The following is a 20,180-nucleotide window of genomic DNA, read 5'->3' on the forward strand; positions in this document are numbered from 1 at the left end:
TACGAATGTCAATGCAAAAATACTCAGTAAAATTCTCACAAACCGAATCCAAGAACATATCAAAACAATCATTCACCACAATCAAGTAGGCTTCATCCCAGGGATGCAGGCATGGTTCAATATTCAGAAATCCATCAACACAATCCACTACATAAACAAATCAATGCAAAAAAAACCCCACATGATCATTTCATTAGATGCTGAAAAAGCATTTGACAAAACTCAACATCCTCTCAAACTGATCTCCTCTTTACCTTTGTTTATTTCTATTACATGTATATGAATAAATACATAAATACCAAAAAATAAAGGTTTTTTTAAATAAAAAAATTTAACATTGTTAACCATCAGGGAAATATAAATGAAATGTACACTTAGGTTTCAACTCAACACAGTCAGAATATCTATCATCAAAAACATAAAACAACATGTGCCTGTGAGGGCAGAGCAGAACAGTCTTCCACACTGCTGGTGGGAACTGGAACTGCTACAACCACCATGGAAGTCAGTGTAGAAGTTCCTAAAAACTACACACAGATGCTGTACTCTTTGGGCTAGGGTTAAATGTTCTATAGAGATCTGTCAAGTTCATTTGCTTCATAAAGTCTGTTAGCTCCAGTATTTCTCTGTTTAGTTTTTATCTGGATGACCTGTCCATCGTTAAGAGTTGGGTATTAAAGTCTCCCACTATCAATATAAAAGGGTTAATTCATGAGGGTTAATGGTGTTCCCTTTACAAATGTAGGTGTCCTTGCATTTGGGACTTAGATGTTAAGAACTGAAATATCATCTTGGTAGGTTTTTCCTTTGATGAGTATGAAGTGCTGTTCCCTTTCTCTTTTGATTAATTTTGGTATGAAGTCTATTTTATAAGATACTAGAATGGCTACACCAGCCAACCCTTTATCCTGAGGTAATATCTATCTTTGTTTCTGAGATGTGTTTCTTGAGTGTACCAGAAGGATGGATCCAGGTTTTGCATTCATTCTGTTAGCCTAAATTGGAGAATTGAGTCGATTGATATTGAGAGAGATCAGTGACCCGTGATTGTTAATTCCTATTACTTTGGTAGTGGTAGTGATAGAGGGTACTAGGAAAGTAGGAAACAGAAAGGGAGAGACAGAGGGAGAGAGAGAGAAGAGGGAAGAGAGAGAGAGAGAGAGAGAGAGAGACAGAGACAGAGAGACAGAGAGAGAGAGAGAGAGAGAGAGAGAGAGGAATGTGCTTGCACATGTATGTGTGTTCCCCTTCTTTTGATTTTGCTAGTGTATTGATAGTGATTCCTCAGGGACTATGTAAGAGTCAGAGAGCTAGCAAAATGTGCAAACACCATGTGTGATCCATGCCTGTTCTCACCAAGTTAGGTACAGTTCTGGTGTAAATATACTTAGTCAAATCTCCATCTTCATATAAACTATCAGCCAAAGAGAGAATGATTTCAAATTAGTTCCAATTAATTTCATTAAGTTTTATTTGCAAATTTCAGTCTAATCACCTTAACGTTGACTTTGTGAAATAGAAAACTTTAGTCTCTCAGATATTTATATTAATTTAAATACCCTATTAGCACCCTAGGGTAATCTAAGCAAGTATGTGCCTACAAAGATATTTTTACAGGCAAAAGCATAAATACAAACATGATTACCTGGAGAACATGTTTTATGTTTCTATACAAAATAAAATTTTTATTCCACTTCTATATTTTTGAAAATCAGTCAAAATAGATGTTCCTATAATTCTTTAATACACATTTCATCTCTGCTAGTATTTTGATTAGAAATGTTTCTGATGTATAAGAAACAAAATAGGGAGCTGGTAACATAGGGTTTTAAAAGCACTTTCCATGGAGTCTGATAAGCTAATCTGAGTTCAGTCCATATAATGTAAAAGGAGAGGCCTTGTACTAGGGCAGATCAGCAGCTTGTCTGCTCCCCTGAAGACCCCACAGTGTAAAGGCCTCCCAGGAGACCTGCTGCATGCAAGGCAACAGGTAAGAGACCCTGCCAAATAACGGAAACAGCTGGGAAGCCCAAGGGAGCCCAGCAGACACAGGACCCATTCCCTCTGCTCAAACTCCACTTTCCAGCCTTCGCCTTTTGCCAGGGCAGAGCAGTAGTTTGTCTGTCCCACTGAAGACCCCCAAAGTCTAAAGGCTTCCCAAGAGATCTGCTGTACCCAAGGCAACAAACCCTACCATCTGAAGGTCTCCCAGGAGATCCGCTGCAGCCAGGGCAACAGTCATCAGCATGCATGCCCCTCTGAAGACCAGACAGTATGAAGCCCTCCCAGGAGATCAACTTCAGCCAGAACCACAGGTCTCCCAGGAGACCTGCAGCAACCCAGGACACAAGAGGCAGGCTCCAGACAGAGACTCCCAGGCTAACTAACACCAGAGATAAACAGATGGCAAGAGGCAAGGACAAGACCATAAGCAACAGAAGCCAACATACTCTGGCACCATAAGAACCCAGTTCTCTTACAACAGAGAGACCTGGATACCCAAATACACCTGAAAACCAGGATGCTGACCTAAAATCCTATCTCATGAAGATAATAGATTCCTTTAAGGAGGATAATTCACTGAAAGAAATACAGGAAAACACAATCAAATAGGTGAAGGAATTGAACAAACCAGTCCAAAACCTAAAAGTGAAAGTAAAAACAATAAAGAAAACACAATGAAGGCAACCCTTGGGAATGAAAAACATAGGAAGGTGTCAGGAGCTAGAGATGCAAACATCAACAACAGAATACTTGAGATAGAAGAGAGAACCTCAGGCATAGATGATATTGACACAACGGTCAAAGAAAATTCAAAACATAAGAAATGCCTTTCCCCAAAACTTTACGGAAATCCAGGATACAATGAAAAGACCAAACCTAAGAATAATAACAATAGAAGAGAGTAAAGATTCCCAGCTCAAAGGACCAGAAAACATCTTCAGCAAAATTATAGAAGAAAACTTCACTAACCTAAAGAAAGAGATGGCCATAAACTTACAAGAAGCCTACAGAACACTAAAATGATTGGGCCAGAAAAAAAAAAAAAAAAAAACTCCTCCTGTTACATAATAATCAAAACACCAAATGCACAGAAAAATGAAAGAATATTAACAGCTGTAAGGGGAAAAGGCCAAGTAACATATAAGGGCAGAGCTATCAAAATTGCACCAGACTTCTCACCAGAGACCTTAAAAGCCAGAAGAACCTGAACTAAAAGCCCTAAGAGAACACAAATGCCAGTCCAGGCTACTATACCCTGCAAAATTCTCAATCAGCATAGATGGAGAAATCAAAATATTCCATGACAAAACCATATTTAAACAAAGTCTATCTACCAATCCAGCCCTACAGAGGATTCTAGAAAAAAAAATAAAAATAAACCAAAAAAAAAAAAAAAAATACAACTCCAACACGAGGAGGGTATCTATACCATAATAAAATAAAATAAAATAAAATAAAAACAAAACCAAGAAATTATTCATCACAACCAAAAGGAAAGAATCGCATACACATAAATGCCACATACAACAACAAACACAATGGGGACTAACAATCACCTGTCCTTATTATCTCTCAATATCAATGGACTCAATTCCTCCAATAAAAAGACGAGCTAAAAGACTGGATCCAGAACTTTGAGGCATGCAAGAAACGCACATCAATGACAAAGACAGAACCTACCTCAGAGTTAAAGGCAAATGGTCCCAAAAACCAAGCAGAGTTGCCATCCAATAAAATAGACTTTAAACCAAAAGTCTATCAAGTTATCAAGCGAGATGAGAAAGGACCCTTCCTATTCATCAAAGGATAAATCCACCAAGAAAAAAATCTCAATTCTAAATATCTATGGCCCATATTCATAAAAGAAACTTTACTAAACCTGAAAATTCACACTGAACTCCGGACAATAGTAGTGGGAGACTTCAACATCCCACTCTCACCAATGGACGGGTCACTGAAACAGAAAATAAACAGAGACACAGCAAAACTAATAGAGGTTATGAACCAAATGGATGTAACAGAAATCTACAGAACATTTCACCTAAAACAAAAGTGTATACCTTCCTCTCAGCACCTTATGGTACTTTCTCCAAAATTGACCATATAATCAGTCACAAACAAGCCTCAAATGATACAAGATTGAAATAATTTCATGCATGCTATCAGATCACCATGGACAAAGGCTAGACTTCAGTAACAACAAAAACAACAGAAAACCCGCATACCCATAGAAACTGAACAACTCTGTACTCAATAGTAACTTGGTTAGAAAAGAAATAAAAAAAGAAATTAAAGACTTCCAGGAATTCAATGAAAATGATGACACAGCATACCCAAACTTATGGGACACAATGAAAGCAGTGCTAGGAGGAAAATTCACAGCACTAAATACCCTCTTAAAAAAATTGAAAAGAACCTACACTAGTAACTTAACAGTACACCTGAGAGCTCTAGAACAAAAAGAATAAACACACCCAAAAGGAGTAGACTGCAGGAAATAGTCAAACTCAGAGAAGAAATCAACCAAATATGGTGTGCTTACAGACAGAAACCTAGTGCATGGCTGCCCTCTGAGAGGCCTAACAAGCTCCTGACTGAGACAGAAGCAGATATTTATGCCCAACCAATGGACTGAAGTTGGGACCCCTATGGTTGAATTAGGGAAAGGCTAGAAGAAGCTGAGGAGGAGGGCAACCCCATAAGAAGACCAGCAGTCTCAACTAACCAGGACCCTGAAAGTCAAACTCTGACACTCAGGCACCAGTCAGGAAGCACACATTAACTGGTCTAAGCACGCACACACACACACACACACACACACACACACACACACACACACACAGCAGAGGACTGTCTGGTCTGGTCTCAATGAGAGAAGAAGGGCTTAACCCTGGAGAGATTTGTGGCCCCAGAGAGTGGTGAGGCCTGGTGGGGGGGGGGGATATCCTCTTGGAGACAGGGGAGGACGTGTGGGATGAGGAACTGTGGGAGGATGGACTGTGAGGAGGGTAATGATTGGACTGTAAAAAATTAAAAGTAATTTAAAAAGAAAAAAAGTGGGAGGAGAGGACCAACCTCCACAAAGTTCTCCTCTGACTTTTGACCTCCATGCATGTGCCAGGGCAGGCTTGTGCCCCCACAGGCACACATCATGCTTATATATGCATCATCATAATCAATAACATCTAATTTTTAAAGAAACAAAAAAATTAATTGCTGTTAGCAGAAAAAAGGGAAAAGCATTTTCTCTGGTTGTAAAAAGTTGTCTCACTGTGGATTGCTGTCTATATGCAGGTGAGGGCAGGCACAAGATAAGGCTAGAGCCTGTGATTGGCCAGTGGATAGAGAAGGCGGGCTGAGTGTTTTAGAGACAGGAGAAATCGGGACATACAGGTAGAAGGAAGGAAAATGGAGGAAAAGAAGGATGAAGCAGATCCGTGTGGCTTTAAAGAGCCACAGGAAGCTATGGACATCATAGAAGGAATGGATTAATACAGGACAATTTGTCCAATCTATATCAATATCACTTGGCTCTGAGTTCATTATGTAGGCGTTTTGTGGGTTGAGAATCTACTGATATAAATCTGACTGATAAATTATAAGCCTCTAGAGTTTTGATTTTACCAGGTTACAGGGATTTGTGACAGAGACCACAGAGGGGCAGATGGCTGGGAATGGAAACAGAATCCACAGCAAGAGAACAGTTAGTTGGTCGAGTTGGGCGGCCACCCCATGGGGACCATGGGAACCTTGGTGCCAGGGAAACCACGTTATTAGAGCACAGCCAGCGCTAGCATGGTTTGCTTTTTTTAATATTTCACGCAACATCTGTCAGCCTTAGGAAAATGACTGTGATGATAACTCTTAAATTTCAACTTGTTGCATGGAGAAACTCCTACAGATCTAGTGAAGCACACTTCTGGATGTATATACAACAGTATTTTCAGAAGGACTGATATATAAGAAAGCGACTAAGGATAAAGAACTCAAGAAGGTGGACTCCAGAAAATCAAGTAACCCCATTAAAAATGGGGCCCAGAGCTAAACAAAAAAATTCTCACCTGAGGAATACCGAATGGCTGAGAAGCACCTGAAAAAATGTTCAACATCCTTAATCATCAGGGAAATGCAAATCAAAACAACCCTGAGATTCCACCTCACACCATTCAGAATGGCTAAGATCAAACTTTCAGGTGACAGCAGATGCTGGCGAGGATGTGGAGAGAGAGGAACACTCCTCCATTGTTGGTGGGATTGCAAGCTTGTACAACCACTCTGGAAATCAGTCTGGCGGTTCCTCAGAAAATTGGACATAGTACTACCGGAGGATCCCGCAATACCTCTCCTGGGCATATATTCTGTAGATATTCCAACTTGTAAGAAGGACACATGCTCCACTATGTTCATAGCAGCCTTATTTATAATAGCCAGAAGCTGGAAATAACCCAGATGCCCCTCAACAGAGGAATGGATACAGAAATTATGGTACATTTACACAATGGAGTACTACTCAGCTATTAAAAAGAATGAATTTATGAAATTCCTAGGCAAATGGTTGGACCTGGAGGGCATCATGCTGAGTGAGGTAACCCAATCACAAAAGAACTCAAATGATATGTACTCACTGATAAGTGGATATTAGCCCAGAAACTTAGGATACCCAAGATATAAGACACAATTTGCGAAACACATGAAACTCAAGAAGAACGAAGACCAAAGTGTGGACACTTTGCCCCTTCTTAGAATTGGGAACAGAACACCCATGGAAGGAGTTACAGAGACAATGTTTGGAGCTGAGACAAAAGGATGGACCATCTAGAGACTGCCATATCCAGGGATCCATCCCATAATCAGCCTCCAAACACTGACACCATTGCATACACTAGCAAGATTTTGCTGAAAGGACCCTGATATAGCTGTCTCTTGTGAGACTATGCCGGGACCTAGCAAACACAGAAGTGGATGCTCACAGTCAGCTAGTGGATGGATCACAGGGCCCCCAATGGAGGAGCTAGAGAAAGTACCCAAGGAGCTAAAGGGATCTGCAACCCTATTGTTGGAACAACATGATGAACTAACCAGTACCCCGGAGCTCTTGTCTCTAGCTGCATATGTATCGAAAGATGGCCTAGTCGGCCATCACTGGAAAGAGAGGCCCATTGGACTTGCCAACTTTATATGCCCCAGTACAGGGGAACACCATGGCCAAAAAGTGGGAGTGGGTGGGTAGGGGAGTGGGGGTGGGGTATGGGGGACTTTTGGGATGGCATTGGAAATGTAAATGCGGAAAATACCTAATAAAAAATATTTTAAAAAAAAGAAAAAGAAAGAAAGCGACTAAGGAGGAAAGAAGTGCCCTGTTAGTGATCTTACCACCCAGTAGTCTGGAAACACAGGTGGACAGACGTAATAGAAGAAAATCCCGCAGGCTTGTGCACACTCCACTCTCTGAGCAACTGTTTGTTGCTGCTGCTTTTGCTTCTTTGGACGTCTCCAGCATCCCTAGTCTTACAACACAGATTTCCAACATCCAAGGAGCTTCAAGTCTGAGATTGGAAGTGCATCACTGCCCCACCTCAGGTATGAGGCTTCTAGGTTCTAGAACTGAGCAGCTCTCGGTACTCTGCCCTTCCAGCATACTAAAAGCCACTGCTGAACTAAGTACCCTCCAGTCATGAAACCCAGTCCAATAAACTCACTGGTTCTGTCCCTAAAGAACATCTCTTCAAACAATATGAACTAACCAGTACCCCCAGAGCTTGTGTCTCTAGCTGCATATGAAGCAGAGGATGGCCTAGTCGGCCATCACTGGGATGAGAGGCCCTTGATTATGTGAAGATCATATGCCCCAGTACAGGGGAATGCCAGGACCAGGAAGCGGGAGTGGGTGGGTTGGGGAGCAGGTTGGGAGGAGGGTATAGGGGATTTTTGGGATAGCATTTAAAATAAAAATGAAAAAATATTTAATAAAAAAGGAACATCTGTTCAAATACATCCTAAGGACTCTAATACTCTTGGTCTTTCTTTCATCGTAACAAATGACAAATCATGTCAGGACATCACATTTGCATTAAGAGGTAGTGTTAACTTTTGTGCTGAATATCATGACTTCTCAGAAACTTTTTGAAATGTTCTTCTATGCCATGTACTAGAACTGTATTATACACCATTTCCAGTTTCAAGGAGAGCTAAGAACGTTTTGTGGGGTTTCACACTGTTTAAATATAAACTGCAAGAGAAAAGGAAATTGCAAATATCTGTTGGGACCCCACTAAGTAGGGTGCACATTTTCAACTGCTCAACCTTTCAAACATATTTTACATGTAATATATTCACCTCTTCCCTAAAGAAGGCAATTCTAAAACCTCTTCTACCTAGTTATATAAACAAACTCCAAACCAAAATCTTTGAAAGCAAGCGAATCTCATCATGGTGCCTGGTGTGTGAATCATTTATATACTTAAAAGATTTGATAATCGACAAAGGAAAAGGTGGTGTCAGGAACAACTCACATTCACAACCAGAGGAATAGAAATGTGTGGTGTTCACTGTCCAAAGAACACAGAGAAGTCTATAGGAGTGACTTTGTTTCCTGTTCAACCTGTCCAGCTACCCCAATTCAGTCATCCAAGAAGCCCTTTCCTCACTGTCATTTGTATTCCTAATTCTGTCCCTAAGGAGGAAAACCTTTGTTCATTCTCATCCTTGCCTTTCTATGAGACTAGCACTGACATACATACGCTTTGGGAGAACTGTAAAGCTTGTATGTCTACTGCTCATATGAGTATAGGAGTCTGTGTATTCCCTTGGGGCTGAAGAAATAGTATTTGCTATCAAGGTTAGTTGCTTTAACAATTAGATTCATGTGGTTTTAAATTTTAAATTAATTGGAGCAGTGCCTTGGAGGTGCCACGTGTGGGGCTATGGGCTATACACAGACAATCTGGTCTCCAGTCGAGCTGAGGTTGTGAACCCCGGTAGGACCAGGTGCTGATAATTCACCTACATGGGACAGAAGGCGTTCCCTCATGTCTCCTGGACTCCAGGCTCCTGTCAAAGTTACTGCCCCCACTGCCCCCACAAGAGAGATTCGTGGCTAGTAGACTATGTCCCAAGCTTCTGACCTTCAGGCTAGACACCTCCCAATTACCTAGCAACAAGAAGATAACAGCCTACTATAAGAGGGGCTGCTTGGCCCCACCTCACTCCCTCCTCATCCTCTCCTTGATCTCTCTCTAACCTCTTACTCTCTAGCCTCCTTCTCTTCCGTCTCTCTCTTTCCCCCTTCCCTTCTCTTGGCCATGGTCTCTCTCTCTCTCTCTCCACCTTCTCTCCTTTCTCCCTGGCTTTCTACAATAAAGCTCTAAAACCATAGACTGTCTCTGTTCATCAAGGCCTACTGTGTTTGGACAATGGGACAGGCTTTCTTCTAATGAGCCGATGGAAGGCCTTCCTGTGCTTCAGTCAAGGCCAGGACTAAGGACTCTCGCCTACGTGAGAAACTCTCCTCTGCCCTCTCTCCCATATCCCTGGCACCGAGGGTGTCGCCCTAGGGACCCTGGTATCAGGGGTTGCCCCTTGTCCACCCCCTGTTGAGTGGTGTCAGTGGCTTAGATGCCCAACCGGTGCCAAGTGGAAAGCATCCGGCAGCCCTCCCATGTCTGCCTGCCCAGAGCACAGGAGATCTGGCTAGACGTGGGCTCCTTCCCTACCCCTCCTTCCCTTACACCACCCCACGCCCCACAGCTATCCAACTCTATATCCATACTCAGATATGATTTGTCCCACAGACGTGTAAGTTTTATATTGATCAGGTTCAACTTGTTTCAAAGCATAGATTTAGATGAAGACAGAAATGCTTCAGGCATTATTCTTCATTTAAAATAAGGTTTGGCTACTTCAAAACAGCTGAGCATGGATCAAAACATTTGATGTAGGACAAGTTTCTAACACACTGCCTAGATTTGGCAGGACTGGAATAGGCTTGACAAACATCTAAGAAATTCTACCAATGTACCTCAACATAGAATATGATTTCCAACCTGTCTGCTATAGTTTCAGTTTCCTTTAGTATAGGATCAAGCTGAATTATAACACCTGAAATAATTACCATAAGAAACTTCTAGTGTGAAGAAAGTAGAATAAAATGATAGGTGTGTTTGCTCTATACAAAGATCTGGGGCAATGTTGACATAAATGTGCGTTTTCACAATTGGTCTAACTAACTGACACAGACAATAAGCCTCAGTAGGAAAAGAGCCAATCGCAAACATCAGGGGTTAGGATGAAAATACAGATATCCACAAAATACAAATAATATAAAAATGGACACAAATTTGACTTCTTATTCCTCAAAGTCCTTTGTTCATCTGTGAAGGACTGAAGATCTGTTCTTATAGTTTCAAGGCCGTGGTAAGACTACTTTATAACAAGTTGTAATAAACTATAATGAAACACAGCACCAGGACCCTGAGGACCAGTGACCGGAGTCAATGTAAATGGGTAGGGAAGCGTTTCTCTAAGACTTTGGATTCTTGGTTACGATTATCTCGTTTTCTACAATCTTTGTTAGTGGCATGTAACACTTTTAAGAACTGCATTTGGTTGTTAAAGGAGAGAGAGCATTGTTGAGATAGGAATATCAGCTGACTCCTAGTCACTGACTGCATTACATTAGGTTTTTATCCCAAGGCTAATAACCACCTATCACCGTCAACTGTGACGTCATCTTCAACATCCTCTGAAGTCAAGAATAATCAGGAAATGACAGGAAGAATTATATAAGACATACTGTTAAGTGCAATAATAAAGACATTATTTTGTTAAAGAAAAAAAAAAGAATAATCAGAAAGTTCAAATTGTGGCTTTTAGATATTAGTGATTTCTTTAAAACCTAATCTAAATCTCTGAGGCTGTCACAAAGCAAGTGTATATGTCAGGAGAGTCATCTGCAGGCCATACCCAAGTCTAACTCCCTTTCTTCCTTCCAAATGAAGATGTAACTTTTCATGCTTAGTTTTTAGGACCCCATAGCTTAAGATATAAATACTGCAAAGGGATGAAGCACTAAGGAGAAGGAATTCCTGAATTAATTTTCATCAAAAAGGTAGCACAGCTGAAGCAGATGTCCAACATTTTCCAAAGTCTTGTTTCCAATCCCATTTTCCTTCCAGAGAAATTGGGGAAGTGTCTCTAAGCTTGACTACTCCCTTCATTAAAATACTCATAATTTATTAAGTGGTATCTAAGGCTTATAAGAGAGCGCTTGTGTCAGCAGATGCCCTCCTTCACTTCCTGAGACTCAAAGTCAACTTTTGATGGGGCATGGGGGGAATGTGCACTCTTCCAGGATGTGCAAAAGCCATCTCAAGGTGAATGGGGTAAAACCCAGGAAGGAGGCCATGGAAGCTGCCTTGGCCCTGGAGAAGAACCTGAACCAGGCCTTCTTGGATCTGCATGCCCTGGGTTCTGCCCGCACAGACGGTCATCTCTGTGACTTCTTGGAAAGCCACTTCCTGGATATGGGGGTGAAGCTCATCAAGAAGATGGGTAACCACCTGACCAACCTCTGTAGGTGGCAGGACCACAACCAGTGCAGACTGGCATGCCCAGGGATCTCTGAGTGAGTATCTCTCTGAGCGCCTCACTCTCAAGAACGACTAGGAGGCCTCTGTGCCTTCCAAGGGGCTCCCCCTCTGCTCTGCACCAGCCTGCCTTGGGACCTCCACCTGAATGAATCTCTCAAGCCACTAGACAGCTTTGTAACTGCTCTGGAGCCTCTCTCAAGTCTTGGACCAAGCTAAAATAAAGCTTTTTGAGACAGAAAAAAATTTAATTAAAATTGAATTTACTCATAACTATATCAGTAAAACATTTCTCAAGTGTTTAACAGCTTATGTGAACAAGAGTCACAAAATGGTCTGTAGCTTTATTTGCATGTTCCAAATCCATACAAACTAGTACATTTTATCTACTAGTCACCCTTAACTAACTAGAGACTGATAAGCATGGAATCTTTTTTTCATGTTTAATGCGAAAACAATGACTTCATGGAGTTTACAAAGCAAATATGAAGCACCACTTCACGTGAACTTCGATGGCAACATTATGTCACCAAGAAGTACCATGATAACTGATGTCACAATTTATGCTTTCCAAAATGCTATAACACATAAATGACGTGAATTCATGAATGCTGCTGAGGAGTGGGGCTGCTCTAAACCTTACATACAGCAAGAGATGAGCTGCTAAACCAGAATAGTTACAGAAGTTTAATGTTTCATGCAGAACTTAAAGGGGGTGGGGAAAGAATCATTCTTATCCCAAAATTAAAGTCTCTGTTTCTTTCTTATCAGTTTTCTGAAACAAGCACTTGAACAACTCAATAACTTTTTATTAATATAGTAACTCTTAAATTCCCAAGTAAATGGTACTTTTGAGGCAGCTTTCACAGCCAGTGACAGTGGGAGCAATTCACTGAAAATAACAAGTTATCCCACTCAGTAAAAATTCCTTCTGCTGGCTCCCAGAGATACCTGGGAGGATTCTGGGGAGGACTTGGCTAATTATCCCAGGAAAATGCTGCCCCATCTGACACTGGATACTCATAGTGGACCCAAGGCATCTTATCTTTGGGCTACTTTTTAGAGAGAGAGAGAGAGAGAGAGAGAGAGAGAGAGAGAGATTTTATTCTAATTAAGCCAATCTTCAGGTAGACACCTAGAAAGAAAGGGCTTCTAAAACATGAACATGAACATGAGCTCTGACATTAGCAACCCAACTTTCACTCCAAAATTACTGAAATATTTATGGGTAAAATTAACTCTTACAGAAACCTTCTAACTGAGAATAAATATTGAGGAGCCATCACTGACACAAATTATCTGGTGACCTTTTTATGCACATTTTATAAAATGTCAGAAAATAAATCATAAGCTATAATTCTAATTACACAATGGTAAAAGAATGACTTGTTGCTAGAAGCCATGTTTTAGTTTAGCTGATTTTGGACCGTGAAAATGAAGTCTGATCAGCACATGAAAACTGGGTTTTCATCATTACATTTTCAATTTCCAGGATAGGAGGCATGATAAAAACAAAAAAACAAAACAAACAAACAAAAAAAAAACAGATAGTAGTTAGACCATTATGCATTCTATATTAACTCCAAACACAAAAGTTGCCATAGAGACTCTGAAGGTCATTAACCACACGGGTTGTCTCTCTGTGGGTAAGCTGTGGTAGGAAGCAGAAAGCTCATGGGTTCTCTGAAAAATCACCCCAAAGATGATGCAGTTTGTACATTAACTGACCTGTTAATCTTCCAAACAGCCTCTAAAGTTGTTAGGATTTCTACAGGACTTTTAAAAGAAAAAGAAATAATTGTAGTGTCCTTTCTTCTACTCTAAGATATCATCCCAAATCCATGGTAACATTTGCCACACGATGCTCTGTTCCCAACTGGGCAGCTTAAGACTTGGAAAGGAAACAAAACCTTCGCACAGGTTTAAAACATGGAACTGCTTAGAAGACTTTAACTACTTTGAATGTGTGCCATTTGAAAGGGCTCAAGTCTGAGTTTGACTCATTAAAAGTTATCAGAACCAAAATATTGTTATCTTTATATGCAGAGTCACCAGTCTCTAGAGCAGATCTAAATGCTAATCAGACGTTCTTGGGCAGATATCAAACTATGAAAAACTTCACTAACTCCTCAAACAAACTATTGAGATAAAACAACAATGTATTAAATATTTATGATAAACACAAGAGACACGTTTCAGGGGACCCATTTTCAACAGTATTTTAGTTTGTTGTAACAGTCTTTGACTCCAGGTATTAAGTTGTAAACTTTATAAAACCTGACCAAGAGTGAGTTGTGGAAAACGCGTAGGGTACTGATCACAATGGACAATTCTGTGACAATCCAGTCTCAGTCTTTTCAGGGTCTCGAGAATGGGAGGATTGGATGGGCACAAAATCAGTAGGTGGTAATGTTTTCCACCAGAGACACAATAACAAAAGTATTAACTTGTAAAAACTAAGGGATCTATAAAGAATTACTATTTTTACCTCTAATACAATGAAATGCAAGTTTTTTTTCAGTAAAATCAGCATGCTTAATATGCTTAAATATGCTATACTGTTTAGCAACTGTCATGCAATATAACTAACAAAATACTTAGAAGAATAAAATTAAATACAACTATAAAATTAAATTAGCAATAACAATAAGAAAAAGTATATTAGACAGAAAGAAAAAGACTCTAACCACTTTGTCCTCCTGGTGTGAATATCCACGAAAGCAAGTTTAAAAGGACAGAAAAGACAAAACAAAAAAGAGGAATGATTAATTCCATTATAAATAAGAGCAGCTCTTAAGAGTTCATTAGTGACATGGAAGTCAGAAAATGTTTACACTCTGACTCAATTCTAAAATTTCAACTTTATATTTAGGAGGAAATTTTTCCCATTTATTTCATTAAATTCAAATAAAAGCATGCCAAATATTATAATATATTGAGATATAAACAAAATAATTTCCATAAGAGCAATTAAATAACCAAATGTTACAAAAGATAAAATGCCCTTTCACAATTCAACCTTAACTAAATCCTGAACTCCAAGAAAATAATTTGAAAACTGTTTAGAAATAAAGCTTTTACACATAAAATATAAAAATATAACATTGTTCAATTCATCAGCTACTATCAAAAGTAGACAAAATGAAGTATTACATGAATTATGTATATCTGCTTCATAAATGAATTATTAACTTAGATTTCTTCTAAATTTTACATAAATGAAAAGAAAAATAGATAAAATATTATATTTGACAATTGTGGGTCATAGTTCCAATATTGTAAATGTAGAAACAAATCAAAGAAAATACATACTCAAAAGACATTAGTTTCCCTTCAAAACCCTTCCTCCTTATAGTCTTTATCTCCTCCTATATACTGACAAAAAGAGCAATGTATCCCTCTACCTTGCTGCTTTTCTACTCTCTGTAGTTAAACTATCATCATTTTCTTTTTCATTTTGGCCTTTTTTAATCAATTGAAAGGTCCCACTTTCATTCCACTATAATATTCTCTCAGGCCTGGTCTCTTTTTTTAAAAAGTAATAAATTAAGTTCTTCCTCTATAGTTGACCTTTATATTAGTTCCAATTGTCAACCTCAAGAAAACAGAGCTTGGGCTGGAGAGATGGCTCAGTGGTTAAAACCACTGACTACTCTTCCACAGGTCCTAAGTTCAATTCCCAGCAACCACATAGTGGCTCACAACCATCTGTAGTAGGATCTGATGCACTCTTCTGGTGTGTCTAAAGACAGTGTACTTATAAAAATAAATAAATAAATCTTTAAAAAAAAATACAGCATAGCTTTCTTCTGAAGTGCTGTTCTACAACACATGAATGAATAAGTAAAAGATGGTGCATCTACATACTGAAGTATTACTCAGTTTTTTTTAAAAAGTGAAATGAATGGAACAAGAAAGAAAGAAAGAAAGAAAGAAAGAAAGAAAGAAAGAAAGAAAGAAAGAAAGAAAGAAAGAAAGAAAGAAAGAGAGAGAGAAGCAACAGGTACAGGTACATACTCAGTGAGATAACTAAGGCCCCAAAAGACAAACACAGTTGTCTTCTCTCATATGTAAATCCTGCAGCACATGTAGAAGCCAGAAATCTAGAGAGCAGTCTTGGCACACTACACCTTCTACAACAAGATCTTTCTTACTTTTCAGGGGAAGAATGCAAGGGCAGAGGGCAGGAAGGGGAGATGAGTGGCTGGGGTACATGATGAAAACTCGCAAAGAGTGAGTAAAAAGTTAAATAATAAAAAGGGGAATTTGGGGGAAGGAGATAAATTAAGGGATAGGAAAGAGTAACTGATAGCTAAATTGGAAGTCGAGAGGTGGAGTCCTAAGGGCGGAAAGTCTTAAGCAGGTAGAGTTATCAGAATATGGAGAAAATGGGTGAGAGGGATCTAGCCCAAAGAAAGACTATATGGAAAGCCCTATGGATGCCTACAATCTCATAATCCAATTGAAAAATATACTTGGAGGATTAGTAGACTATATAAAGCACTCAAGAAAAGTGGGGGAGTGCTGGAGCTTAAATGATTAAGTAGGGTTAATGCAGTTGATGGGACTAAACTCAGGACCTCTGGAAGAACAGCCAGTACTCTTAACTACTGAGCCATCTCTGGATTAAACAAAACTGAAGATGCATTTTTTTTTCAAAAAGCTTTATGAAAATGCATTAGTTAGCAAGCTAATTATAAAATATAACTTTATATTTTTATTTAAGAGTTCAAACAGAATTATCCTACATAGGTGGATCATGCCACTCCCAGAAGACTTGGTTTATTAAATGAAAATTATAATTCAAGATATGGTATATTTCTCTACAAGTCATCATTCAGAGAAGCCCCAAAGGTTTCCAGAACTACATAGACAACAGCCATTGCCCTTAGTTACCCCCCACACCTACGTGCTAAGGTTCTTTTGCTGAAGACACAACACAGTATACCTACAGAACATTGAGAAACCAATCTTAAACTAGCCAAGAAACCTCTTCCCTGTAGGCTAGCATTCCTAGTGCCAAAAGGTGCTCTGTAGTTTCCAGGGAAGAAACTATATGAATGGCCTAATCCAGTGTTGACCCTGCATACCACAATACTATCTTATTAGGTTAAGTGAGCCTACTGGTGCAATCGTGGCAAAATTTAACCAACAGCTCCTGGTTAGATTTGAGGCTGCTCCATAGGAAGAAAATGTCATGCCTGGTAGTGTAACACTGCTCAAACACCTATGTCTCTGAAGACAGCAGGGGAAGGCCAGGGGCCCTAGCAAAGGAACTGTTATTTTTATTTTGCTAAATGGATATGTCAGCAAATTGCCTTCTAAATATCTATTTACACATGAAGACTTGGGCCTCTATCAACCTTTGTCAAAGAATCTTTTTTACATTGTGTTGTGCCCCATTTTGGCCCTGGTTTGAGCCTTGAGGACAAACCCGAGCCTGGCTAAAGTTTTGAGACCTGTCTCAGTCACTTTCGTATTGGAGTGATTCAGCAAGCCTGTTTGGCCCTGCCTCTGCCCCACCATTGCTGATGTAGAGCTTTGCCATTGGCCCTGTCAGTCACTCCATTCCCTCTGTTGCCCTTCCCCGCCTCCTACATCATCTTACCCCACCAAAAATCCCTCTCCTTATGTTCAGAACTTATATAAGCAAGAGGCTGATGCCATAAAGTTGAGTCCTGCTTCGACAAGACTCCCAGCTCAGTGTGTATCTTTTGGGCCATTGACACTCACCATCCCACTCAGCCCCAGAGAGACCCCAGCAGGACTGGGACCTCTCTCTCGTCTCACCTGGACCTGCCGGCAAGGAGCCAGCAGCAGTGAATGGAAGTCAATGGAGATACACAAAGCTAGCCACTGTGCTGAGAGTAAGACACTGAGTATCCAACTCTAACCAGGACATCTTTATCAATAACCACCAACACCGCTACCAAAGCTCAGGGATCACTGTGAAGTAGAACTCAGAAAGAATTTACAGCTGGAGGATGAGGAAGAATGCTGTGACAATCTTCTACTTGCACAAGAACTACACAATCGATCCAGCCAAATTTCTCCCCAGGACAGGAGGGATTCTCTATGCTCCACCCTTATTGAAGAGTCATGGACAGTTGAGAGCTGCTGGGGAGGACGATTCTTTTTATTTAATGTGTCTCCACTAGTATATTTTCTCTGCTCCAGCAGATGGCCCCACACCTTTTGATTTTTGAGAAGGTCTAGCTGTGGGACATTTGAGGGAAGGCAGGGAGGGTGGGATAGACATATGGTCAAGATTTGACGTACAAATGTATAAGAATCTCTAGTATAAAAAATTTATTTTAAAAAAAGTAAAATTAAATGTTTTAAAAATGATATGAATCCCAAAATACCATCCCTATGATATGTGCATTAATATTTTTCTTCCATTCATTCATTCATTCATTCAACAGTTAACACACTGATTACATACCAAGTACATAGAAACATACACTGAGTAAAGAATTTGAATTTAAAAGATGCAATCAATTAACAATAAACTTCAAGAATGCTAGGCTAGAGATCTGAATAATTCAGTGTATCACATAGGAGTAAGCAGTTGATTTCCTAAGAAGGATCATAGAGGAGATAATACTTATGTTAACCAAATCAACTGTTCATCAGGTGGGTAAGGGTTTTAGAGTGAGGCCTAGAGGGAAGAATATTTCTGACAGTCGTAGAATGATGAGCTAAAGCATAGCAGACACAGACAGAAATAATTTAAGAGAAGTGTTCATGACTTGTGTCTCGTTTGGGACATAGAAAACTAAGTGAAGTGCTCGTAAAGCTATTTGGGGAACAGACCATGACACTCTTCATGGTATAGAGACAGCCCCTGGTTGAGGGATGGGACCACCCCACATCCTATTCAAAAATTTAACCCAGAATTTCTCCTGTCTAAAAGAAATACAGGGACAAAGAGTGGAGAAGAGACTGAAGGAAAGGCCATCCAGAGACTGACCCATCTGGGGTTTCATCCCATATGCAGCCACCAAACCCAGACACTATTGCTGATGCCAAGATGTGCTTGCTGACAGGAGCCTGATATAGCTGTCTCCTGAGAGGCTAAGCCAGAGCTTGACAAGTACAGAGACAGATGCTTGCAGCCAACCATCAGACTGAGCAGGGGGACCCCAATGAAAGAGTTAGGGAAAGGACTGAAGGAGTTGAAGGGGTTTGCAGCCCCATAGGAAGAACAACAATATCAACTAACCAGATGCCCAGAGCTCCCAAGGACTAAACCACCAACCAAACAATAAACATGGAGGGATCCATGGCTCCAGTCGCATATGTAGTAGGATGGCCTTGTCAGGCATCAGTGGGAGGGGAGGCCCTTGGTCCTGTGAAGGCTTGATGCCCCAGCATAGGGGAATGCCAGGGCGGTGGGGTGGGAGTGGGTGGGTGGAGGAACACCGTAGTCGAGGCAGGGGAAGTGGGTGGGATGGGAGGTGTTTGAGAGGAAACCAGGAAGCGGGATAACATTTGAATTGTAAACAAGCAAAATAACCAATATTTTTTTAAAAAGAAAAAAAAAGTCCAGAAAAACTGTGTGTGTGTGTGTGTGTGTGTGTGTGTGTGTGTGTGTGTGTGTGTGTGTGTGTTTGAGAAGCCAAGGCTAGTGCAGACAGACCAGTTAGAAGACTAGAATTAAATGAGAGTCTAAAGAGACATCATCAGTAATTTACACATTTAGAAACAAAAATATTCCACTTTTAAAACTTGTGGGGAAAGAGTGCTAAAGAAAAGAAATCTGAGACCTGGCTTTCTGGTTAGGTGACAACTTGTAGTAATACTATTTTAAAAGTTAAAAATTTGAGGAGGAAATCTGAGCATTAGTCAAAAAACAAAAAGGATACAGGAAGTCTAATCAGAATAAGTAAAATCTAGTGGCATTCTAAGACATTTATAGAAGAAGAATTATAAAAATATCATTTCAAAAGACTACAGTGTCTTAATTCTTTTATGGATATTTTAATTTAAAATAAGTTAAAAGGAAGTACTGGTAATACGCTTAAACTATGATTTCATTGTCCAATTGTTTGGGGCTAATATTTGAAATTAAACTATTTTTATAGGAGTATCTTAAACTATCATATAGTCTCTGTTATTATTAGAATTTCTACAGATATTGTTAATCTTCCCATTATTCTAAATAGTATTTCCTAACTTAAAACTCACCTTAGCTACTGATAAGCAACTCACCTTGGCTACTGATAGCTACATTAGGAATTGAGGAGCTCAAATTCTCCAAGAGTCTTAAAGCAAGTAGATAGCAAATGCAGACATAGCCATAATTTTCCCTACTGTGTGTTCAGTAGTTTTACTCTTCTCCTAAATAAATCAGAGAAGATTTACTGGTTTATTTAGAGTCTAAGACTGTGTGCCTCTCATACATTCTCAAGTTAACATTGAAGATTAAGTGTTTATAATAAATTTTCAGGTGTACTATAAATTGACGAGATTAAATACATGTTTATCAAATCTTGGTACTACATACTTAGTTTACTCAATAAAAGGAAACTGTCAACCATGCAATCTATGTGACAAATCCGTACCTATTATCAAGTCATCAGCCAAATA

At 39.8% G+C, this 20,180-nt stretch overlaps 1 protein-coding gene across 44 annotated transcripts in view; it reads right to left on the minus strand.

Annotated features, from left to right (window-relative positions):
- Rims2 (regulating synaptic membrane exocytosis 2) overlaps positions 1-20,180 on the minus strand; it is a 522,550-nt gene that overhangs the window by 399,999 nt on the left and 102,371 nt on the right. For 32 of the 44 annotated variants that reach the window (XM_085831889.1, XM_085831894.1, XM_085831892.1 and 29 more), the window contains one exon: positions 14,276-14,287. The exons of the other annotated variants lie outside the window; for them this stretch is intronic. In XM_085831889.1, coding sequence (XP_085688015.1) covers positions 14,276-14,287 — 12 coding nt within the window. The remainder of the gene's footprint in view (positions 1-14,275; positions 14,288-20,180) is intronic. 44 annotated transcript variants of the gene reach the window in all.

Source organism: Mus caroli, unplaced genomic scaffold (assembly GCF_978045245.1).
Source record: "Mus caroli unplaced genomic scaffold, Mus_caroli_1 scaffold_16, whole genome shotgun sequence".
NCBI classification, from domain to species: Eukaryota; Metazoa; Chordata; class Mammalia; order Rodentia; family Muridae; genus Mus; species Mus caroli.